Consider the following 25,816-nt stretch of genomic DNA (forward strand, 5'->3'; position numbering starts at 1 on the left):
TCTTGCTAGCCCCTCTAAGCCTTGGAGGGCCAGCTCCTTGTGGTTTCCAAAATGGCTGTTCCTGAGAATCCTCTCTAGCCAAGCTTGGTAGCAAAGGCAGATTTTGATTTACTGAGGCCCTGGGCACAAAGAACATTTGGCCCCCCCACACCCAGGGGCACTGGAACCAGGGGCATGACCCCCTCCTTTTAACATGGGTGTAGGCTCAGACGCGTGGCATTGCCAGGGGCTGCGCTTTGCGGTGGGGAAGCTGCAGTGCTCAGGGTGTGAATTTTTAACACCCCTGGGCACCATAGCTACGTTGATCTAAACTTTAGCGTGGCCCAGGCCTCAGGGTATATGTCTAATTGCAGCCAAAGGTGGGACTGCAGCACGTGCTCATGTAGGTGACCTAGCTCTGAACTAGCTAGCACAAACAACAATCGCAACATGAGCTGTGCAAACCCTCTTGGCGCCCTGGTATGAACTTGAGCAACTAGCCTGTGCTGCCACAGCTTACTGCCAGCGTTATTCAAACTGGATAGATCAGAGCTAGCTTGGGTATGTCTACACGGGCTGCAGTCACACCTCTGACTGTAGTGTAGACACAACTTAAGATGTGGCAGGGGAGGCTTGGGGACATTTATCAGCAGCAGCTCTCACTAACCCAGCATGAACATTTCCAAACTCCCCTTCTCCCATCACCTGGCCACTACGGTCTGTACATGCATCAGTCTACCAACATAGCTTAATGCCCTCTTACCTTGCCTACTGTAAATACAGCCTCCCTAGTTCCCAGTTCAGGGCTTATACCAACTGGTGCTTCCCTTCTGATCACTGGGAAGAGAGAAGCCCATGAACATCAGTGCTCTCTTCTGGCCCCTACCCTAGGTCCTCACTCAGTTGAGAATCCAGTCTGGAATTATCCTCCATGATCTCACTGTAGCCAGACTTGCTGATATTCTCCATTCAGTCCCCAGTCCTGGTTCTTCTGGTCTCCATGGCCTTGTTCTCTGCAGCTCCTACCTGGTGGACCATGCCTCCCTGAAACTCTGGGCTTTATAAATTCCGTCTAATTTCTGCAAAGCTTTTCTCTGCCTGAGCTCTTAGATGGAAATTTTCAGAAGGCCCCAAGGCCAGTTAGGCATCTAACTCCTACTGAAGATTCAGTGTGAGTTGCCACCTAACTGCCATTTGTGCCTTTGAAAGTCTCCCCTTTAACAGTAACATTCCCTAACTACATTTGCAGCAACTCCACAGAGTTTTGAGAAGCCAGATGTTATACAACCTTGTTTTATCATCCAGCCTGCTCTTACCTACCAGCCTGCTGCAGGGCTACTCAGACCTCTTTAGCCCTCTTCTTGCTACGACTCTCCAGGGTTAACAACATTTAGAACTAAGCAGATGGGAATATAAGCAACAGGGGGCTTGGTGCATGTGCTATACACAAATGTACTTTCAAATTCATTTGGGGAATGGACTAGATTTCATATAAACATTTGTCTTTAACCACCCACTAACAATCCCAAAATGCAATTCCTGGATGAGAACATGAGCCAAGCCCACCAGAGCTTTGTGCTTGTGTGAACAGATGCAGTTGACTGTCAGCATTCCAAACAGCAGTGCTTTCTAGCACTGGCGGTGTTGAACATCCACTCCAACACATTTCATATGATTAGAAAGGTCTTCTTTCTTCTGCATCGTGCCCCAGACACAGAACTCCAGGCTGCTCAGTGTCCTTCCGGAGAGAGGAGAAATTTCTCCGTAGGTAGCCACAGGACAGCTCAGAACCGTGTCTCCAGGACAAACGGTTAAATGGTACAAAGGAAACAGCCAGTGAGCACGCATGTTAATCCATTATTATTTATTAGCTGTACAGCAGTATATTCTCCTTCCCAGCTTTCAAACCCCATTACATATTTTATAACAGTTTTTTTTCCTCATGTTGGCTTTCTAAAATAATGAAAAATATCACACAGTACAGCTAAGTACAAAAATGCATCAACCTAGAGTCTGATAGCTAAACTGATAGCTCTCTTAAAAGCGATACATAGAAGAAAAATTTGTTTGAAATCAGCAAGACTGAGGCTCTATAAAAAGCTTACATATTTTAACGTGACAGTTCATATACAGGCATCATTTGTATTTCACATTATTCCTTTGTCGTCTTTTTATTAGAGATCCAAAATTTTATAATTACTGACCTAGTAAAATTTCCTGGCCCAGGTTTCCAGGGCTGCAGTGATCCACCTGTAAATCACCACTTCTGTCTTAACATAGGATTCATAAACAAAAAATACAACTACAAAGTAGAGCAAAGAAAATGTAGTTGTGAAGTTATAACTGAAAAGGTTAATTATACAGGTTTTAAATGCCAGTTCCATGTGCTTTGAAACCAGATTTCACGGGTGGGCTTCCGTTGTTTTGCAACAATAGTCTCTCTCTTCTACGTGATTGGTTATCAACAGCTTTTCCAACATTTACACTCTACCAATTCTCTTGTCACTTAATTTGCAAGTAATTAAAACACTGGGGTTTTTCTTAATCTGCATTTTTTCATCTCTCTTAATTAATGGAAAAAGATTAAAATGTAAAAAAAAAAAAAAAAGTTATTTACAAGCTTGACCATTACAGAAATGCTTTGCCCAGAGCAAAGCATAACGAGGACAGAAACCAGTTGGATCATGCCAAAACTACCGTGTGTGGCTGATTCGGAGAACCGGAGCTAGTCAGTGGGGCAAAGCAAAACCAAAAGCATTTTAAAAGTTTAGAACACTCCCCAGTCTGCATTTACAGTTAAAAACACTACTGGGAGAAGAAGGCTGGAGGACTTTGGGAACTCGAAGGGCAAGTCCAGAGTGGTGTACCACATACTCTAGTCAGGGCTTCCATTTTTCCACTTTTGTGTATTAAAACTTGTTACATGTAAACACTGTCCTTGGACCATCATTACAATGCAGTTCAGAGCAAAATGAATCGAGCATCTCACGGGAAACCCTCAAGGACTCCAACATATATCCTAATGCTCCATGATCCTGTAACGCTAACATAAAACAGCAAGTTCTAGTTAAATCACATTCTAACATCATTTTGAAGTTTTATTTCCCAGTATGTTTGGTAAAATGGTCTAAAATGATGCATTTCCCAAAGCCAAGAAAAAAGGTAAAAGGAAAAATAGATTTGAGCCGTTTAAACACAGCCCAGGCCAGTTCAGTCAGCAAGCTTGGCCTTTTCCTCCATCACCGGTCCATCATGCTCAGAATCATCTCAGGTGTGAGATCTCCATTGGGAGCTTCCACTACAGCAGGCTGAGCTTCCTCTTCTTCCCCTACTGTTTCTGCATCGGGTTCTTTCTTTACTTCAACTATAATGTTTTCAATTGCACCAGTGTTCTGATCTTCAACCTGAATGATTGCTGCAGCTAGCAAGGAAAAAAGAAAGAATCAGAATACAGATTTCACAGGTGGGGGGGTCGTTAAAACAGATAACCTCCAAAAGTGTTTTATATAGTTTCTTTCCATGCCAGACAGTTTATTACTGAAACTGAACATAGAATATTAATCATCTTTTCACAAATACAATCCTAGTTTATCCAGGATAATCAGGGCCACAACATCTTAGCAGCATTTACTGCTGCCACAATCCACTGCTGAGCACTTCTTATTGTTGCAATATCATTTGAATTAGTACCCCAATTTTTTTAGTAGAGTCGAGCTCAGCCCTGGGTTTCAACAGTGCTCACTAGGCCGGAGGTTTACTGCTGGGGTGAACTGTAACTGTTTACAGCAGCAGTAAGAGGCTCAAGGCCCTGCATGAGAAAGGGCATTCAGCACATACCCCATAAATGGGAATTCACAAGGGCAATTCTCCAGGAACACAGGAGCTCAGCCTCTCCATGCCTGACCTCAAGAGGCACATGCTCCTCAGAATGAGGGGGCAAAAAATATGAGACCTATCTCCCAATCATCCCCAAGTATCACAAGTTCCCTACACAGCTTCCCTGCAGCTGCCTCTACATGCAGTTGTGTTGACAACACAAGTATCTGCAGTACGCTGAAAATTATGGGGCAACTTAAAATACATTGTTTCATAGCAGAGTAACTAACAATACCATACTGATTATATGGGTGTACGTTGACTAAACTCCTCCATTTGCTAACTGGTGTGATGCTGCAGTTGAATTCAGGACCAGAGTGCAGTGTAAATATTTAGACAGACAGGATTCAGTGCCTTGTAGCACAGCACTTGGGGCCTTGAATACACAGGACGACAGTGGGAGGCAGCTACTCCTTGAAGAGAGGAACAGACTCACCCTTCAAGTGTGATTTATATGAATATTTTTCTTGGATTCTGTACAACCCTCTACTGGTCTTTAGTCTTACAGTGTAACCCCTCTGGGCAAGGACCATGTCTACCTATGTTTATATAGCACCTAATACCTAGCTCATTGTACTACCACAATGAACAATATTCTGAAAGCAAACACTAGTTTTTAACATCTTATCTGGGCTGCTTTAAAAACCTGATTATTACTGTTACAAATTTTTAGCGTGTCCTTCGCTAGAGCACCTGGAAGCAATTTACACAGATTGGAAGCATGTTGTTAACCTACAAAGAAAAGATAACTCTCCTCCCCTCCTTTCACAGAACTGCCTCCATAACTCTGAATTCCATAACTCTGTCAGGAAATGCCTGCACCAAAAGGAGTCTTGCGTTGAGTCGTGCAGGCAGGATCTCAACCACGCTAAGGTGCCTCAGTAAAATGATACAGAGACAGTGAACATATTTTTAAAAGTACTGAGCTCCACGTTAAGGGCTTTCCCTTCACCCTCCCCTGGTTCTTGTCACACAGACAAAAAGCAGAAGACCAGAAGTCTAAAGTGCAGGCAATGCGATGTTTATTGGGGTTAATCAAGTAAGCATATCCATAGCTCTGTATGCCACAGAGCCTTCCCAGTATCCCTGTTCCCCCTCTTTCTCAGCAGGCATAATTATACCTGTAGTGTACATTGTTGGTCCCACCCCATATCAATTTATTCTCATGTTCCATTTTGGAGGCTCTTGGGTAAGGGGGCTTCATTACAACTTCTTTTGTATCCCCTGGGTAGGGCCCTACCAAATTTATGGCCATGAAAAATGCATCACGGACTGTGAAATCTGGTCTCCCCCCATGAAATCTAGTCTTTTGGGGCTTTTACCCAACACTATACAGATTTTATTGGGGGGGTGGGGGGGGGACGGACACCAGCGTTTCTCAAATTGGGGGCCAAAAGGGAGTTGCAGTGGGGTCACTAGGTTATTTTAGGGGGTTACAGTATTGCCACCCTTACTTCTGCGCTGCCTTCAGAGCTTGGCAGCTGGAGAGCGGCGGCTGCTGACTGAGGGCCCAGCTCGGCAGGCAGCAGTGCAGAAATAAGAGTGGCAATACCAGATCAGGCCATCCTTATTTCTGTGCTGCTGCTGGCAGCAGTTCTGCCTTCACAGCTGAGCTCCCGGCCAGCAGCCGCTGCTCTCCAGCTGCCCAGCTCTGAAGGCAGCGCTGCCACCAACAGCAACACAAAAGTAAAGGTAGCAGTACCGCAACCACCCCTATAAAAACCTTGTGATCTCCGCCCCCACAACTCCTTTTTGGGCCCGGACCCCTACAATTACAACACCATGAAATTTCAGATTTAAAATAGATGAAATCATGAAGTTTATTATTTTTAAAATCCCATGACCATGAAATTGACCAAAATGGACCACGAATTTGGTAGGGCCCTACCCATGGGAGGGGTAAGGAGTGATGTTGTGCTTTGGTCAGAGACAAGTATTTCTTTGGCTTTTAGTGTTTCTTATACTTTCCCCTCCATCCCCCTCGCCCCTCACGACAGATTGCTTGACCTTATCTTGGGAGAGGAGTTGAGGCAGGACTGTCCTTCAAGCGTGTGCTCGTGTATTAAACTCCCATTCTACCCAGCTGCACTTTTAGCTCTCTCTCGTCTCTTTTCACCCCATCTGCTTGTGGGCGGATGTAACACAGTGTCTTTGCTCACACATATTAGTAAGAATATAGAAATTCCAGAAGTCAATGGGGCAAAGACCCAAAATTCTATCTCAGCCAAACATATAGGCCTGAATACCACATTATCTTCACTCTCACTCCTAACACTCCGTTCAAGTGGAATGAAAACCCTTAGGAAGGTGCACAGAGACCCACATGAGGAACTGATCGAACTGGGTGCTATTCTGAAGGTCAGGCAGTAACTTACGCTGGGGCTGTTTTGGTTGGCTGGCTTTGCCTGGCGGCCTTCCTCTTCGTTTCTTAGCAGGAGGTGGTGTGGGAGCCACAGGCTCCACTTCCGGTTCAGCCTCAATTTCTACTGCTGTCTCATCCTCATCTTCATTGTCATCCAGATCTGGTTCAGCATTTTCCTCTTTAAAAAACAGAAAGCAAACAGGATAAATCATCGGTTTATGCAGGGACAAAACATCAACCCTGGCTTCCTATAAGGAGTAAGAACCAACCCTTCATCATTCTGAGCTGTAATCAGCTTCCCACCTCTACTCAAGTGAAGGCAGCGAAGACAAGTGAACCTGCGACAAGGAATTCATTAGAGGGATTTTCAATACTGGGTTATTCATCTTAGAAGGCTGGAAATTGAATCTTCCAGAAGAGGAAAAAGAAAACCCGGTCCCATATCCAGTACCAGTGATTACCGGTATCAGTGTGAAACATTTGAGAACGTGAGGGGAAGAACAGGACCTCTGGGAACAATTCAGTTGCCAAGAGATGGCACCAGAATCCTCACTACTGTTACCCTGCTTCATTAGCATAGAGGGGGCTGGGAGAGACAGGAAGTCTCAGCTAGCCATCTCTGGCTGAGGAAGGATTATCCAACACAGTATATTCTCAGAGGTTTTGTCTGATTTTAAGTGACTCATGATGGAGACTCCGCCTCTTCTCTTAGAGGAGACTACTCCAGCCTGACAAATCTCACTATTAGGAAATGATTTTCCACACTTTTCTTGGAATAATTAATCTAATGGCTCTGAATTCTATCCCACTGAAGCATCCTAAACAATTCTACCTCCTCCTGAAGTTCCTCCCTTCTGATGCTTGCATTAGATAATATGGTCAATACCCTTTTAACCCCTGAAACTCCTATGCTCAGCCCATCCTGGTGTGCAGAGTTGAAGGGAACAAACTTCAGGAAAAGATGTGGTGAGAGTGAAGTTGTGTGGAGGGCAAAGTGGCTGCGACCAACCTCTGTGTAAGTGCCTCCCCTCTACAGAGGAATATACAGAGCCCGTTGCATGTGTGGAAAAAGGGGTAAGGCCCGAGGAGAAGCCACACTATGCAGTAAGCGTCCATTAAATCAACTGTGGGAAAAACACATTAAGAGCTGGAGCAAGTTAATGCCTGCAGAAGCACCCCTCCCCCAATCAGAAGGGTCCACAGAACAGCCCCAAACCAGCATAAATACTAGCCTGGCTGTGCTACGATGGCTACTGTTGGGTGAAGAATTCCTCCACAAGGCTGCCCAGGAGTCTTCTGGGCTCCACACTGCCACCGGTTCCACAGAGAGGGGGTGGTGGGACCACTGCACAGATACCATGATGATTTTGCTCCCTTCTGTGACGTTTTGAATGGGAAGGGAAAATATAAACCTCAATCCATTGTATCTGGCTTTGTCTGTACTTCCTCTGCGTTGGTGTGCTGCCCAGTGCCATGTAACACCACAGAGCACACACATGTTCTAAATACAACCCTGACCAAATTCTAACGAGAGGAGCTATCATTACGCTGGTTATGCTATGGACGTCCGCAGCAAAAATTCAGAAAAATTCAGAGTGCAGGCAAACAGTTTTTGAGTTATCTACTATAAAACATTCCATTAGGTCCTGGAAGTGACTATTCGTTAACCCTTTAGACATGATTGCTAATCTCCATTCTCAGCCAGTAGGTGCTGGCTGCCAGCGATCCTATCAAGTCCTTGCTCCTGGTTGTCAGTGTGCATGTGAACACACACGAATGCTGCCCACTAGGAGAGACTCAGGTGGTAGGGGACTCTACCGTCAACCCCTTGCAGCTCTACTCTTCAGTTCACCTGAACAAATAGGAAAAACAGTCCTGGGCTGTAAGTGGTTTCCTCACCTGTCCCTGACTTGCAGCTGGGCTTCTGCTTCAGAAAATTTTTCCCCCACAGGAGTTCAATGAACTTCTGTGACTCCATGGCAAATTTGTCAATCAGTTGAGCAAAACCAGGGTCGTCTGGGACTTTGAATGAAGTGTGCGTGTGTATATATAATTGTATAATAGCAGTCCAACCCTGGAACCCAGCACAAACACAAAGGGTGCCAATTTATTTAATAGGTGGAAGCTACAGGCCCTGGGTAGCTTAGGAAGCAGAAAGTAGGCAGGCAGGACAACTGGACACCTTGAGAGTAGGAGTGAAAGAGATGAGGCTCTTTTCAATTGGAAAGACCTGGAAGAAGACAGGGATGACAACTCATGACCTACTTCCCCAACAGGTGCAATCCTCTCTGCACTAGTGTGCATGTCACCCCAGCTTAATCTGTTCGTTTGCCAGCTAGCTCTCAACTTTCCAGGTGCTAGAACCAGCTTGTAGAGTTTGTAAGCTCTCAATTGGTCAGAATCAAGGAATTTATGAATGCAAAAAATGCTCTCCTGGTAAAAAGATATAGCCACATTCTAAAAGAAACAACGTAAATTAATTCCCAAGCAAGAAGTGAGTGGCTGGGGCATTGGTCTGGTATTCAGAAGACCTGCATTCTATTTCTGGCTCTGCCAATGATCTTCGGAGTGACCTTGGACAAGTTATTTACCCTCTCTTGGCTGTTTTTCCTCATCTGTACTGTGCCTAGCATCATGAGGCCCTAATGCCTCCAGCTCCTACAGCAATACAAATAAATACAATAAAACTAAATAAAGTTAAGATATTTCAACTGATTCAGAACACTGGAAGGTGCTACTTATTTTAAAACAACTACACTTAAAAAGCCAGAGAATTCTGAACTCAGGTTCTATGAAACCTCAACTCTGACTCAAATCCCATCCACTGTCCACAGGAAACCACCTTCCTTCCAGTCACTGTACGTCATCTCCAATAGCTACAAGCCCTCACCTCATCTACTGTAAAGAGAAATTAAGAGCCACCATCTACTAGCACAGACTCTCCTCCAGATCAGCTGCTCATTCACATGGTGCACAGCAACGTCACTTCTTACCCTTATACAATATAGAACATCCACCCCACCTAAAATTCCACCAGAAGCCAGAGAAGAAACCCACTTACTACATACTTTAGCTAGAAGCCTCCTTATCTACCTCATTCACCCCCATCCAGCAATAAAACTCTATCCTTCAAAAACAAGCCTGAGCTGCATCTTTGCCCTATCCACTACACAAGCTGGCCCCAGATACCAGTCTCACAACAGCTGGAGTATACGGAGACATATGTAGAACATAGGCCATTTACAGTTGTAGTCAGTGATGGTAAAAGTTCAAGTTGTTATACTTGTGTGTGTACACTCACACAATATAGCATTCCAGGGGGAATGAAATGCATGTGCAATAACTATGTTGTCGACTTCCAGTGAAGACAATCTCGACTCATAAGGTACCAATAGGAAAGAGATGGTTTACTACAAGCTCATAAGAAAGGCTAGGTACATTTAACCAGTTCATTACACAGTGCTCTTACCACTATCAGAGGAATCTTCTTTTTTAGAACGCATCTTTCTCTTTCTCCCACGTTTTCCCTTCTTAGGCTCCCCTCCATTCTCTCCTTCTACACCATCTGGGCCAGAACAGTTATCTGCATGTCTAGCCATGGTGTTCTAATCAGGGAAAGGAAAACAAACACTGAAATAAAAACCAGGTAGCAGGCCTGTATTTACAAATCAAGTTGTACTTCGGATAGCTTATTCCTTACAAAAAATAAATAAAAAATCCCCACTTATGTAGACTCCACAGAAACCAGCGATTGTGTTAATGTATGTTTATTTTGAGTTTTGTCATCAACTGTCTTTTCAGTTTCTTTTCAGTTTCGGTGGTTACTGCTGCAAAGAATACACTAAAACTAAGTGTGACCTGCGTCCAGCTCCCCTTCTCAAACACATGCTTACAGCTTATTGTTCTTTGGAACAGCCTCCCACTCTTACAGAGATCAGTTCAAATCGTGGTCTGCTCACTTACCCTGCGAGTGAATGTTTTCCCACACTTTGAACAGACAAAGGCAGCAGGGACAAAGTTGGGGTCATGGTAACGTTTGAAGTGCATATCGAGGAGCTGTTTCTGACGGAAGGTTTTATCACAATGGCTACAGGCATAAGGCTTTTCTCCAGTATGGGTACGTTTGTGCATGATCATGTGCCGCTCCTGTCATTGAGAGAAACACACACAGAAGCGTAAGCAAAACACAGAGCGGTAATGAACATGAAACTCAGACACATGAATGCAAAAGGTTAGCAGTTGTCATTACTGGGGGGAAGTGCTCTAATATTTCACTCTGAGACCAGCATCTGGGAGGGAAGAAGATGCTCCTTCAGGTGAGCTGGGACATCTCCATTCATGCTACATGCAGTTGCCAGGATCCTAACTGCAGTCTCTTTTCCCTGTGCCAGCCAATACTCCAGTGCTGTGACAAACATATTCTACTCTTTGTCTTCTTTAGAAGATAACTTCTGTAAAGAGACCCTTAGCTGGAAGGCTAAGGCCAGTGTAAAAGGGCACTACACTTTCCTATATCAGTCCTTAACATAAACTAAAAGAGAAGGCATCAAATTTGATCAGCTACCAAGATTAGTAGTTTCTTCTTTAATGTTTGATTTCTAGCCCACGTTTGCTATGCCTGGATGACAATGCTGTTCTGGATATTCACAAGGGCTGTGTGAACAGCCAACCTCTCTGGAATCACCAGTAGGCTTACCTGTCTGCATGCATAATCACACTGGTCACACTTGAAGCGCTTCTCATTCTTGTGAGATTTCTGATGCTGGATGAGAGCGTATCGCTCGTGGAATACAGCATCACAGTAACGGCACTTCTTGCCCTGCTCAATGTAGGAATGCTGCTTTCGCAAATGAACACCTAATAGCACAAGAGAAAGTCTTTAACCCTTTGTTCTCCTTTATTACAGGTGGAGAAGATATTCCCTTAATACCTATCCTCTTGGGTGCTTTCATTATTTAATCTGGTTGGAAGCCAAAAGCCTGGGCCCTATTAATACTTTGAAATTACATTAACAGCACCATGTATGATTAGCAAGTTCTTCCTCAAATGTCTGTTTCCATTGCCAAACTAAATGCACATACACTAATTTGCTGGAAAAGCCCCCAAGAACTAACAGCTCATTAAAATTTCTGATTTATTAAACCACAAAACTATGTCCCATGAAGAGCAGGAGTTAAAATGCAAGGCAGGCAGATTCTTTTGTGTGTGGCAAAATGAGCAAGGTAAAACAGTGAGAGAGTATCAGGCCAGAGCTTGGCGTTAGTAGTTTCTTTGCTTTGTGGGTTTCAATTGGATCCTTCCATTTGCTTTGGAAGAGAGAGAAAGAGGTTAAAAAACCCCATACAGTTGTGAAGAGTGAGAAGAATAGATCATTCAATCAAAGTGGGAGTGCCGAGAACCCAGCAATGTTGTGCCACACTTCACCACCGAACTATTACCAAGTCCCTACCTTGTGTCAATAGCAGTTTATAAAACAAACCTTGAAAGACTTAATCATAGCAAAGGGAACTGCACTGCTACAATCCAGCAAGACTCTTATCCCTGTCAGAACCCCACGCAGTGTACAATGACTATCTCAAGTGATTTAATGTGCTGGACTTCTTTTCTATGAACAGCAGAAGGACTGCTGCCCAGAAGACAGACATTTTATTGCTCCAAGTTTAGTTTAGAATAGCCTATTTTTGCCTTGAGACTCACTGAGCCAGTCTGACACCCTTAGATGGGCAGTGACAGCGAATTCTGTAGAGCCAGCAAGCACAGTAAGTGCTTTAATTTGGGCTCAGTAAGTGCATGTCGATGGGCACCACGCTTGTGGCCTGCTTTGTGCTCTTGGTAAGCATGATGCCGTGGTGGAATAGTATTAGAAGCAGCCAATAGTTTTCACAGTAAGGGGTGGCTATTATAAAAATCAACAAATTACCATCCAACACCATCAGTCAGTAAGTGTCATATTTTGCACCACTCACAAGAATCTACAGCCTATGCAATTTAGTCTATATTAATCCCTGTGCCTTGTGAAAACTCCCGTCAACTCTGGTCTGTTCAAAGAGCTTTTTCACCACCAGGTTAACCGATACTTACCTAAGTCACTCTTCCTTGCTATGACAGTGTCGCAGTGGGGGCAGTGAAATTTGGCCACATTCTCTGTGTGCTTCTGTAAAATGTGCATTTTCATGGTGCCACTCTGGGTGAAGCGAGCATGACAGATGTAACATTCATAAGGCTTCTCTCCTTTGATAGGGGAAGGAAAGAGTATTTGGTGCATGAAGTTAGTTTTATTAACCAGTCTTGTCTAATTAAAAACATACCTGAATTGGAAAGAACGGTCAAAATGTGGATTTGGTGGCATAATAATTTAGTGCTCTGGTGATCTATCCCTTTCAGAGGCTAGAGAAGTTTAGGGAAGTCTCATTCCCCCTACTACATGTCTGCCCACATCACAAAGCCACTGTGCAACTCATCACCTTAGTTCCAAAACAGACCTGCCTTGCTGAGGAGTTAGGTACAGCAAGCGTTTTGTGAAGGGCTCATGTGCAACATAGCATTGGCCTGCTAAAACCCAGGGTTGTGAGTTCAATCCTTGAGGGGGCCATTTAGGGATCTGGGGCAAAAATTGGGGGTTGGTCCTGCTTTGAGCAGGGGGTTGGAGTAGATGACCTCGTGAGGTCCCTTCCAACCCTGATATTCTATGATTCTATGTAAGGATCTGGCACGCACTAAGATTTTTGCTTTCACAAGTGCCAATATCCCCCTCCACACACACACACACTTACAAGACATTTTTCCTTCACACTTTAGCAGCAAGATTAGTATTGCACTAGTGTTTGTTGTCAATTATCCATGGGATTTCCACAAACTCACTTAGTGAAATGCTCCTGTACCAAACATTGAACAAGCGTGACCCTGAATGTCTGCGAGAAGACTAAAAGTGGGGTAAATACTGATGTTCAGAGATTTATATTACCTTTCTATTTTATGGTATGCCTGTATTCTAGAGCTCTCATTCTGCTAAACAGATTTTTAGTTTTCTGTGACAAAATTGAAGACAGGCTTTCTCAAGCAAACTCCCATTTCTCAATTCAGTAACAACTTTCAATGTATGGATTTAGATGCTAAACCCGGGTGCATGCTCCCACAGACTTTACACCTTTTCTATGAAAACATGAAGCAATCTTTCATTTTGCCAGGTTCATGGTGACAGGTGTGTTGAGAGCTCTAGCATACGTTAGCATTCCTGAGCCTCTATGCCCAGTGCTGAAGCTCCAATAGCACGTTGACCAAGCATGGAATCAATACCAGAGTGGGTTCTCATGTGCCTCTTCAGTTTGTAAGTATCCCTGCTGGCATAACTGCACAAGCTGCACTGGAATGGGCGCTCTCCAGTATGAGAGCGAATGTGGCGTTTCAACTTGCTGACCTGAAATACAAGAATGTGATTGGTGTTAGCACAGATGAATAAGACAGTCTTTCAAAATCCAAGCCAAGAAATTCAGTGATAAGTTTTGGGTTTTTTAAACTGAAGTATTCTGCTGGGTTTTTGACTTCTTGTATTACCCAAAATGTTCAGCCCATGTCACGAATCAGTACAGATGTGAAATGGAATAGCCTCAGCTAACGTGTATGGGGGTGTTGCATGGTTACTGACCCACAACAAATCCGGCACAAGCTAGCTCAGGGGAATGATGTGCATAGTGATTATCTGGTTTCAGAGTAGCAGCCATGTTAGTCTGTATTCGCAAAAAGAAAAGGAGGACTTGTGGCACCTTAGAGACTAACCAATTTATTTGAGCAACTACAATGAGACTGAAATGCACACTTCTATTTCTTCCTGTACCATCTCAACCTATTACTGCACATGTCCCACTCCCGTCAACCATGCTGATCCTTAGCTTGCCTAAGCCTCTTCTCCCTACTACCCAGCATGAGTAATTTCTTTTTAAAGTTATGTTTATTTTAAAAATGCTCCTTCAGCTTCAGTGCTGATTAGGGAAAGAAGAACATTCCAGGAAGCTGCCTCCCAGTCAGCTTTTCAATAATTTTGAATGAAAAGACAGATTTTTGGAGAAGAGAGACGCAAGGAAAAAAAACTAAACACACATGACTCATTTTGACAGCAGATGCTCATTCTTCTTAACAAGCAAGTGCACGGTACAAGACTGAGCACGTTTCTTACATCTGAGGGTGTTGCCAACCTTACAGTACATTTATCTCAAAATATTGTTACCTCCGACATCCAGGAGTTAGCTAATTAACCCTGAATGTTGAATATTATTAAAAAGGGTAGTGAAAAATCTCTAGACTTCTTGTGCGCATACCACCCACAAACCAATTTCTCTTTATTTTAATTTTTTAAAAAAATCTCACCATTTGCTGTCAAAGACAGCAACATTTCTGCTCAAAGACACTTTTTATGGCTAAAGTGTAAACTCCTCTAAATAAAATGTTTTAATGCAAATTGTTGACACAGACCCTTGCCATGTATGGCATAAATGGTTGGTTCTGTGGTAAAGATTAACCCAAACGTACCTCTACACTAGCATAGTCGCACATCGAACATTTGAATGGTTTCTCATGAGTATGTTTGTAACGGCGATGCCGAACCAACTCTCCACTGGTCACAAAGGCCATGTCGCAGTCTGGGCACTTGTGAGGGCGAGTACCTATATGTGTATAGCCAGAAAGGAGGGGGAAAATATTAAAGTTGAGTGATGAGCCAACGAAAACAAACGCATGCTAGCTTCGCTTTTATAAATTAGAAACTTTGGATTCATAATCTAAAAAACCTGAAATACCGTGGCACAAATATTGTGTGCTTGAACTGAAAAGTTGCCACTTTTGTGTAAAACAGCCATCGTATTACTAAAGAGATTGACAAATCTTGAGGATGATCAAAAGGATGTATTAGCTAAATGAACCACCACATATATAGGTAGACAATACAGTGTTTTGTTTTCTGATCCCATGGTTATTCCTAGAATCCAATCATTTAGCTAGGTGTTCTATGTGTAGAGTAAATTGGGAATATGGAAACATCTTTCCCATCCACTCACTTTGTTGAGACTAGTGGCTTTATTTTTGTTCTCATTCCCATTCGCCATTAGGCAGGTACTTCAAAAAGCCTCTATAACAAAACTAAGTAATTGATTTCTATTTTTCCCTCTCCCATATAAACTTTATAATAATTTTGTATTGGTCCCTGTAGCGGGGTGGTCACCCGCTCTTGCCCTGAAGGGCTGAAAGGCCAGCCCTTGGGGAGGGCTGTGGGCTAGAAGCTGGGCTGATTGGGGAAGTAGCCACAGCTGGGCCACACCCCAATCGAGGCCCAAATGGCCCTTAAAGGCCGGGAGCCAGAAGCTTAGGCAGAGTCTCTCTCTGGCTAGAAAGAGAGACAGGCTGGCAGGGACACCTCACCTCACCTCACCTCACCTCACCTCCTAGAGTAAGGCAGGGCTGGGGAAAGGCCTCAGGAGCTGGGAAGCCCTAGGCCAGCAACTCCACAGGCTGCAGGGCCTGGTTCCAGGCCCATATAGGTATTGGGGTTGCAGAGGGGCAACCTGAGGGTGGATAAAGGCAGCCAGCCCAAACCCCTTGTTGCCTGTGATGATTGGCTTTTACACTGCAGTCTGCCCCAGGGTGCAGGGGCTAGACAGTGAATGGCAGTAGCCATGACTGAGGTGACGTGGAGATAGTAGGTGAGGGTTCCCCAGGGTGGGGAGACCCAGGGAGTGGGGGTACTGCCAGGGGGCAGCACCCAAGGCAAGGGCACCGAGTCCTGGGAGGGACTGGGGCCAGTGGTAAGGCGGATCACCGGCTTGTGGAGGGTGCTCTGGGCTAGAAATCAAGCTAATTCCCAAGGACGACCAGCAGGAGGCGCCACCGGGTGAGTCCGAACCCTTACAGTCCCCCTCACACTCTTCTCTTGGGGATTTCTGTCCCTTTTGTTCATCTTTGGCCCCGTCCTTGTCCTGCTTCCACACAAGGAGCATCAGCATGGAATTGATGTAAGCTTAGGGCTTGAATCAACTTCCACTGAAGTCAAAGGGATTTTTCCAATAGCTTCAAAGGGAGCTGGATCAGGCCATTTGTCAAGTTATATCCATGTGCACACTGAGCTTCTCCACTGGCTCAGCAAGACAAAAAGCAAAGCTAATTGGGCTCATATCAGAAACACTGAGGTAACAGCACTGTGAAATCCTTTCCCTACAGGAATATCCTATAGGAGAAATTTTGAAGATACAAGGGAGAGAAGGACTAATATGAAAGAGTGAATCCTATAGAATTCCTACTGTACAGGAAGTGTAACTATAACATTGTCTTTACTGATTGTATGGCATTAGCTCTGCATACAATACCTGTGTGAGTATTGAGGTGGTTCCTCAGCAGCGTGACTGTCCGGAAAGCTCTACCACAGAGATGGCACTTGTGTGGTCTTTCATCAGTGTGGCTTTTCATGTGGCGGTCCAAGTTAGAACGACGTGGACAAGTATAACTGCACAGCTCGCACTGGAATGTCTTCTTTACACCTGGCCACAAAGCAAACCAGCTTTACTCTAATCAGCCCCGTACTCCACTGCAGTATACTACGTTAGGTGCAAGATTCCAATAGTTTTCCCTTGTTCCATGAAACTGTTACATGGAAAGTAATCTTGTGCAACTGAACTGTATTTTCTATTAGAAATAGAAGGCAGTGATAAGCTATTGTTTTAGGATTTTAATTAGCATGTCAATCATTTTCTTTCCTGCGCTGTCCTCACAAGACAAAAGGCTTTCCCATCATTAATAATCAAGATTTATAGTAAGAGAAAATCAAACACAAACACTACATTCTTTTGCTGTCAATTCTATCTGGTAATTGGTTAATAAAACAACAACACAGTTTCTGGGTTTTTATCATTTGGTATAAAACGGTTGATAAATACTAAAATTTCGGAAACAAACATCTACATGATCCAGTGAAATATAGTTTGTAGTCTAGTTGTACAGTAGCAACAAAGTCAAAGCATCATATTCAAAGCAAAGTAAACGGCTACGTAGCACAGGAACAGAAGATGAAGGTTACTCTGAAAATGGAAGAACAGAGAGCTTCTACTTATGGCTTTAATAACAGAGGAAATTTTTTTACTAACACAAGGGCTTTAGTCCCAATACAGTCTAGCTGAGTTTGTCATTTTTTCCAGCCCTTTCGTAAGTTCCCATTGTGACAAATACATTTTAAACAGAGCTACTTAAGAATACTTAATTTACCTTTCTTTTTGATTTTTGTTGGTTTAGGGGGCTTCATGTTGCCCACCACCTTTTCTGCATTAACCTCAGACAGCAAACCCTCCTGCTGCTCCTCTTCAAAGTCATACACAGACACATCCACATCTTTGCCTTCCTCAGTATAGCGGAGCTTGCTCTTTTTGGTTTTCTTTGTTTTTTTGGCTGGTGGCTGATAGTCTGGATCTTTCTGCCAATTGGGATCTTCCTGTGGCTGAAGTTCACCTTGTTCTAGTGTCTCCACCTCACCATTTGCACCTACTTTCACTACCTGGAACCCTTCCGGTAAAGGGAGCGTGTGACAGATCATAGGCTCTCCCTCCTGCAGGCCTCCTTTGGAAACCTCATTTTCATAGGCTCCCTGAAGCTCTTCCACAGAAGTAGTGGCAACTGGTACAGTCACTGGAACAGGTACTTGGACAAGCTGAAGCTCACCAAGGTTTATAGGCTGTTCTTCCATATTAACAACCTGAAGTGTTATTATCTGTGTGTCATCTACTGTAGCCTCTGCTTCCTGAGCCACTGCGCCTTCCATTACTTCAGTCTTCATTTGAAGAAGCGTTGGATCCAGCTGTTCCATCATCACCATTTGAACGCCACTGTTGACATCCTGCACTACTTCGCCCCCATCTGCTTGGTTCGGTGGCATATGGCAAGCATCCTCCTCCTGCCCACCTTCACGACGTCTTTGATAGGTCTTTCTTTCTTTCCCCTTAATGAAAGTTTCGGACTCCTCCCCAATAGCTTCGATTGTCTCGCTTTCCATTTTGCCTTCCTGCTGTAGAAACAAGAAAAGTATTTTACGGGATCACTTAGATGACTGTTTTGACAACAAGCAGTACAAATTGATGGGACAGAAGTTCAGACTGAAGACAAATGGTCAGACAAAAGGGACCCATTACATTCACTGATATTCTAACATGAAAACAAAGCAGAACTTTGGATTCACATTCTATTGACCTACTGTTGGTAACATAGCTTTAATACCAAAGTAGTAGTAGAACACAATCTGAAGTGAAACAACTATTGTGTCAGTTTCACAGAAGGAAGGGATAGGGGGAGGAGAGATTAAGTGATATCACGTTTCCTACTTCATACTTAAAAAAAAAAAAAATCTACAAATCCCAAAGGCAGGATGTACGCTGGTATTATTCATTGCTCATAAATTATTGCTTATGCATCTTATAGTCTCACAGTTACACAGTTGCCAGCAATATCACAAAGGCAATCCTGAACTACTGATTTTTAAAAAGCATGAAAATAAAGTAATAACAATACGGTTGTAGAAAGCTTTTATTATGAAGCACAAGTATACACAGACTTGGAAATTTCATTTGGTCCTAAAACTGCAAGATTTATTCTTAAAACAGAAAGAAGATGTTTCTGCAAAATCTGAAGAAAGTGCAACCTGTCTGAGAATTACAAGTCATTTAAAAAAAAAAAATACCCCAAATGAAATTCTGATGAATTCACATTTGTCTCTCTCTAGCTCAAAAAAAAAAAAATTACTATGTTCCACGTTGTTCAATCTCTGTAAAAATTCATATGCAACCATATTTAAAGAAAACAGATGATTTAGTAACATTTGCTGTGAATCGTTTGGGGGCCCAATCCTGTTCCTGTTAATGTAAAGGGATGTTTTGGACACTGACTTCAGTGGAAACTGGATCAGACACTACATGTATTTGTGCATATTGCCCTCTACTGGCCAGCTGCAGCTTAGCAAGAACACAAGGATCTTCTACAGCTAACATCTTCCTTTGGCTCAAGTGGCCTGCATTTTTGGAGCTGCAGGATTGGAGTTCTAGGGGTTTATAATGGAGAGGTGCTCGCTTTTCTATGATTAAGGCTGCCACCAGTCATAGCAGAACGCTGATTTTGATTTCCCCTTGTAACTAAACAGATAATGTCATGCTTTCAAAATGTTTACAGCTAGATCTTGTTGGCAACAAGAACATTTCAGAATTTTTTAAAAGAAAAATGTCTATGTAAACATAGCTCCTTTCTGAAATTTTTGTCCAATATTGCTCTGTTAAAAAACTCACTAGAATACAAAATTTCAAGCATTGGTAGATTTTGACAATGGCTTGTGCACAAGGTAGTTTTCAAGAGTAGAAATAGTAATTTACGGTTTTTAAGAAATTGCCATTATTTGGAAACTAGACAAATCTCTGTCAAAGCCAATGGAGAAAAATCATGGTCACAGTGACTATATTCATCTACCAATGAATCAGCTAGGGCTCTCCTTTAGAAAAGAGACAGTAAATTCCAGAATCAGGTAAAATGACCCCTGAGTCTTGAGAGAGCATGCACAGGTCCATTTTACAGGTGGGATAACATAAGGTCAAAGTTTAAATTAGTTTCCATATGAAGCCACAAATCAGGATCAGAATTCTGATCTGAGATGAGACCCCCAACACTAGACCAAAGCGTCTCTCAGAGTATTTAAAAACCCTACACTTATTTAAGCCAGCTAATTTGGGGCTTACAAAGGTGGCAAGATTTGTTAAGAGCTTTGGGACACTAAAGATGAAAGACTGTAAAGTAAATGCAAAGCATATTAGACACATTTTTATTTTGGGTAAAAGGCACAAATTTGTGGCCTGCTTGCCAGTGGTGCTGAGCACATTCAACTCCTATTTGATTTCAACGGGAATTGTTCAGCACCTCTGAATATCAAACCACTTAAACAGTTGCCTAAGTATGATTTAGATTAACTTTCTATATCCATTTTGAAAAAATCTGTGTATACATGCATATTATGCGTGCACACACTACACACACTGCTGTCTGCCTCTATTCACATCTATTTTATTGCATCTTCAGACGTTCCTCCCTTCTTGGGTCTATTGATTATTCTCTCTAAGCACTTGTTGCTTTGACAATGTATCAACATCATGGTCTGCTCAAACTATGGTTCACCTGCTGGTGCGTAACCTTTGACTTTCAGAATGTTTCTTGCAAACAGAAGTTGCAGTCTCCAGGGGGCACTGAATACCAGAAGTACTGATATTTTGCTTCATATATACTTCCACCTCCCTCTTTCCTAACACCAATCAGCCGTTCACTGTACAGTAGCCCACATGGACAAACATCTGAGAGAGAGACCTGAGTGCCTGATGCTGACTGGCAGTCTGCAGGGGGTCAGAACAGAGCTGTGTCTTTACCCCACAGTGGAGGCGTAAGAGCCTGGGCAAACTGTCTTCTAATCCAGGGGGTCTCAACCTTTTTCTTTCTGAGCCCCCATGCAATAAAAACTCCACAGCCCACCTGTGGCACAACCACGTTTTTTCTGCACATCTAGTAGATAAAAAGCCAGGGCCAGTGTTAGGGGGTAGAAAGCAATGCAACTGCCTGGGGCCCCACGCCACAGGGGGCCCGGCAAAGCTAAATTACTCGGGATTTGGCTTAGCCCCAGGTGGTGGAGACTGAGCTTGGGCTTCAATCCCAGGTGGTAGGGCTCGAGCTTCGGCTTTCTGTCCTGGGCTCCACAAGTCTGACGTCTGCCCTGATCTCTGGTTTATTTTGGTAGACCCCCTTAAACCTGCTTGTGACCCCCCCAAGGGTCCCCAGACCCCTGGTTGAGAACTGCTGTTCTAATCACCATTATTCCAGGTATCTGGGTAGGGACATGGAAGGTTAAGAGATAAAAGGAGGCATCACTCTCTAAGTGAGAAGAGATAATGGAACCGGGTAAGCAGAGCAGGGCAGAAAAGCATGATAGGAGGACAGAGGAATAGGAAAAAAAGAAGAAATAGAGTAATTAACCCTAAGGCACTTAAACTGTATGTATTCACAAGTTGAATTTATTCTAATGCATTAGGGTAGAATACACGTTTGCACAAAAGTCCTGTAAATCTATGTGTAAATAAGGAACAGTCCAAAAGCTTACTAAGTGACCTCACTGCCTTCTGAGTAGTGTAATATTGCATCAACAGAAGCCTCTGTTCCATTTGTACTTACTATCCAAGAAGGAAACCAAGATGCATGTATTTCTTCAACTCCTCTTTCTTTACTACAAATATTACAGGTAAACATTATTATCCACCACCCCTTTCCAGGAAAGCAAAGGCTGGGAAACTGACTAAGGGAAAGTGGACACTACAAAATTAAGTCAATTTAAGTTACATCAATGTACAGCTGCTGCAGTAATAAAACTGCTTTTGCATGTCCACACTATGCTCGTGTTGGTGGTGCACATCCTCAATAGCAGTGCTTACACTGCCACAGAGAGCAGTGCACCGTAGCGTAGCTACGCCACTCAACTTGCCACCTTCTAGCACAGGGTATTTTGGGAAGGGTTTGCAATACCTCAAGGGGGCAAACAAATCATGCAGGGGTGACTGCAAACATGGTTTCAACATCTCATAATGTTTTGAACTTCTTTTCAAAAGCCCCACAAAGTTGTGTGTCTGCCATCTCTGTGAGAAGCATGGATCCTGCACAGCTCTGTACTATTATGATGGGTATTGTGAGCACACCGCGCCTGATCCTGCAGTATTTGTAGAGCCGCCAGAGGAGTCGGGCAGAACAAGAAAATTCCTTGGAGGCTGCCTTGCTGTGGGACACAGAAAGAAACAATTCATGTTTGTTATTGGCATTCATGGAGCAGCTGCAGACAGTGAAGCCCTGGTTCTGGGCCCGAGAAACAAGCACTGACTGGTGGGATTGCATTGTTATGCGGGTATGGGATGACCAGCAGTGGCTGCAAAACTTTCAGATGTGCAAGACCATATTTCTGAAAGCGTGTGCAGAGCTCGACCCAGCCTTCTGGCGTAGTGACAAAATGAGAGCTGCACTGACAGTAGAGAAGCAAGTGGCATTTGTTGTGTGGACGTGTGCAACACCAGATTGCTATCAATCAGTCGGGAATCAATTTGGAGTTGGGAAATCCACCATGGGGGTTGCTGTGATGCAAGTGTGCGGAGCCATTCATCATATCCTGTTGCAAAGGACTATGACTCTAGGCAATGTGAAGGACATAGTGGATGGTTTTGCAGCAATGGGGTTCCTGAACTGCAGCGGGGTGACAGATGGCATACATATCCCTATTTTGGCACCAAACAACCTTGCCACAGAGTACATCAACAGAAAGGGATACTTTTCTATGTTACTGCAAGCACTGGTGGATCACTGGGGATGTTTTACCATCATCCATGTGGGATGGTCAGGGAAAGGTGCATGATGCACGCATCTTTAAGAACACAGACCTGTTCAGAAAGCTGCAAGCAGGACTTTCTTTCCAGACCAGAGGATCACCATTGTGGATGTTGAAATGCTAGTAGTGATCCTGAGAGACCCAGCCTATCCTTTACTCCCAAGGCTCATGGCCACCTTGACAGCAGCAAGGAGCGCTTCATCTACAGGCTGCGGTGGTTCAGAAGGACACTTGCATGTGCCTATGGCCATTTGAAAGGCTGCTGGTGCTGCCTGCCTAGAGATTAGAACTCAGTGGGGGAAAAAAAATCCCAATGGCTATAGATGCCTGCTCTGTGCTTCATAGTATTTGTGAAACAAAAAGGGAAAAGTATCCGCTGGGGTGCAGGGTGGAAGTGAGCAGCCAGTTACCAGGGCTATAAGAAAAGCTCAACAGGGAGCTGTACGGCTCAGGGAGGCTTTGAAAGACTGATTTAATAGTGAGCTGCAGTAGTGTGTGTTGCTCTAGTGTGTGGCGCTGTAGTGTGCTCTGCCTGCCCCCCCATATGACCCTGACAACGAGTGCTGTGTGTGTTGTGATACAACATTGGAAAAGCACCTATTGCTATTTTGCTCTGAATGACGATGTCAGACCCAGCCAGCCTATGTTGTGAACTAATAAAGATGAATATCAATGTTTCTACGTCTGGATCGCAGCTGTGCCTGCACAGCCTCTTCTCCTCACAGACCCAGGAGATCCACCACCTCCCGTGTACTCCAGGCAGGAGCGTGTCTGCAGTGTGTAGCCTGAATGGTCAGCTGGGCAGGCACTAGGTGAGCTCTCCATGCCGAGCAAACAGGAAATGGAATTTCAAAAATTCACAGGGCTTTAACAGGGTAGGGGCATGTATCTGTGTACCTGGTCGCTGGGTAGCAGAGTTCAAAATGGTGACCAGAGCGGTCACGATGGGGCATTGTGGGACAACCTCCTGGAGGCCACTAAAGTCAACGTAAGTAACAAGTGTCTACACATAGGTGGACTTATTAAGTTGGCGTAATGGGCGAGTTACATTGGTGGGAGTGACATTTTAATGTAGATGCTTATAGAGTTACGTCAACATAAGCTGCCTTGCGTTGACCTAACTCTGTAGCGCAGACCAGGCGTAAAAGAAGAATGTGTCCAATCCATATGTGTGTGGGAGAAAAGTGCCATGTCTTCCAGTACCAAGAAACATAATAAATTACAAAACTGTTTAGAGGGATACCCATTATGTCTAGGCCACATGGTACTTTCCCTTCTACCCTGACATTTAACTTAAGAGTTTCCTTGTTTTTACTAGTTTGTGTTCCTGTAAATACTTAGAATTAGGGTAAAATGAACACAAATCAATCTGTTCCATCTGTACCTTTAATTAGTACTTAAGCATTTTAGGGTGGAAGTTTATTTAGTTTGTTTTTAAACTATGCTCTACCTATCACAAAGCATCTTACAGCATGATACAAGATTATGTAGAAAACCCTATGAACTAGTCCAGTTTAATGACCACTGTAATGGGAAATCTTACATGTACATAGAACTATTTGATTGGTATCTTTGCTGCTTCAAAATTCTTGGCAAGTTGCCAAGAGTGACTAAGGCCTTGTCTACACTACAGTTTTGTTGACAAGTCAGCTTTCATCAACAAAACAGTGGAGGTGTAAACACTGTAATGCTGAGAAAACTCTCCTGCTTTGCTGACAAAATAAAACCACCTCAAGAGAGGCATAGAGCTTTTTACGGCAAAGTTATCTGGACAAAGTGTTGGTGTAGACACTGTGCTTGGTAATGCCTGTTCTGACAGCTCTGCTAAGCAGTTTGAACTCCACTGCTCTGCACCCAGGTACACAGGCATCCGCCCCTTCCCCTTTAAAAGCTCGGGAATTTTTGAGATTCCACTTCCTGTTTGCTCGGCATGGAGGGCTCATATCGCATATTCCCAGCTGCCCATGATGGCTCCACGCAGCAAATGCTCTCCCATTTGGAGCGCACCTGAGTTGAAGGATCTGCTTGCACCGTGGGGGGAGGCGGCTGTGCAGTCCCAGTTCCACCGTAGACCTTTGATACCTATGGGCAGATTTCTCATGTCTTGCTGGATAAGGGCTACAAATAGGACACATGTCAGTGCTGTGCAAAGATGAAGGAGCTGAGGCAAGTATACCAGAAGGCAAGGGAGACAAACTATGACGCTGCACTGAAGACCTGCTGCTTCTATAAGGAGCTGGGCTCCATCCTTTGCAGTGACCCCACCTCCATCAGCTCTATGGATACTTCGGTGTGGCTGGAGGTGGCAGACAGTGTACAGGAGGTTGAGTTGGAGGATGATGTGGAGCACAAGGCCGGGTTGTCCGGTGGTGTGGCGTGTCAGGACCTCTTTTCCACTCTGGAGGAGTCTAGCTAGTCCCAGCAGTCCATCTCTGGCACACACAGATTCATAGATATTAAGGTCAGAAGGGACCATTATGATCATCTAGTCTGACCTCCTGCACAACGCAGGCCACAGAATCTCACCCACCCACTCCCGAGAAAAACCTCTCACCTATATCTGAGCTACTGAAGTCCTCAAATCGTGGTTTAAAGACTTCAAGGAGCAGAGAATCCTCCAGCAAGTGACCCGTGCCCCATGCTACAGAGGAAGGCAAAAAACCTCCAGGGCCTCTTCCAATCTGCCCTGGAGGAAAATTCCTTCCTGACCCCAAATATGGCGATCAGCTGAACCATGAGCATATGGGCAAGATTCACCAGCCAGATACCCAGGAAAGAATTCTCTGTAGTAACTCAGATCCCACCCATCTAGCATCCCATCACAGGCCATTGGGCCTATTTACCATGAATAGTTAAAGATCAATTAATTGCCAAAATCATGTTATCCCATCATACCATCTCCTCCATAAACTTATCGAGTCTAATCTTAAAGCCAGATAGGTCTTTTGCTCCCACTGCTTCCCTTGGAAGGCTGTTCCAGAACGTCACTCCTCTGATGGTTAGAAACCTTCGTTTAATTTCGAGTCTAAACTTCCTGATGGCCAGTTTATATCCATTTGTTCTTGTGTCCACATTGGTACTGAGCTTAAATAATTCCTCTCCCTCTCCAGTATTTATCCCTCTGATATATTTATAGAGAGCAATCATATCTCCCCTCAACTTTCTTTTTGTTAGGCTAAACA

General features: G+C 43.9%; 1 protein-coding gene across 4 annotated transcripts in view; it reads right to left on the reverse strand.

Annotated features, from left to right (window-relative positions):
* Positions 1-1,828: 1,828 nt before the first annotated feature.
* Positions 1,829-25,816, reverse strand: part of CTCF (CCCTC-binding factor) — a 55,400-nt gene continuing 31,412 nt past the window's right edge. For 3 of the 4 annotated variants that reach the window (XM_037877914.1, XM_037877915.2, XM_043526492.1), the window contains exons 2-11: positions 17,462-18,254; positions 16,570-16,740; positions 14,744-14,877; positions 13,514-13,634; positions 12,299-12,448; positions 10,914-11,074; positions 10,181-10,363; positions 9,687-9,822; positions 6,231-6,395; positions 1,829-3,400 (exon numbers count right to left, since the gene is read on the reverse strand). In XM_037877914.1, coding sequence (XP_037733842.1) covers positions 3,219-3,400; positions 6,231-6,395; positions 9,687-9,822; positions 10,181-10,363; positions 10,914-11,074; positions 12,299-12,448; positions 13,514-13,634; positions 14,744-14,877; positions 16,570-16,740; positions 17,462-18,242 — 2,184 coding nt within the window. In that variant the 5' untranslated portion in view covers positions 18,243-18,254 and the 3' untranslated portion in view covers positions 1,829-3,218. The remainder of the gene's footprint in view (positions 3,401-6,230; positions 6,396-9,686; positions 9,823-10,180; positions 10,364-10,913; positions 11,075-12,298; positions 12,449-13,513; positions 13,635-14,743; positions 14,878-16,569; positions 16,741-17,461; positions 18,255-25,816) is intronic. The other variant, XM_043526493.1, reaches the window with a different exon arrangement.

Source organism: Chelonia mydas, chromosome 12 (genome assembly GCF_015237465.2).
Source record: "Chelonia mydas isolate rCheMyd1 chromosome 12, rCheMyd1.pri.v2, whole genome shotgun sequence".
In the NCBI taxonomy this organism is placed as follows: Eukaryota; Metazoa; Chordata; order Testudines; family Cheloniidae; genus Chelonia; species Chelonia mydas.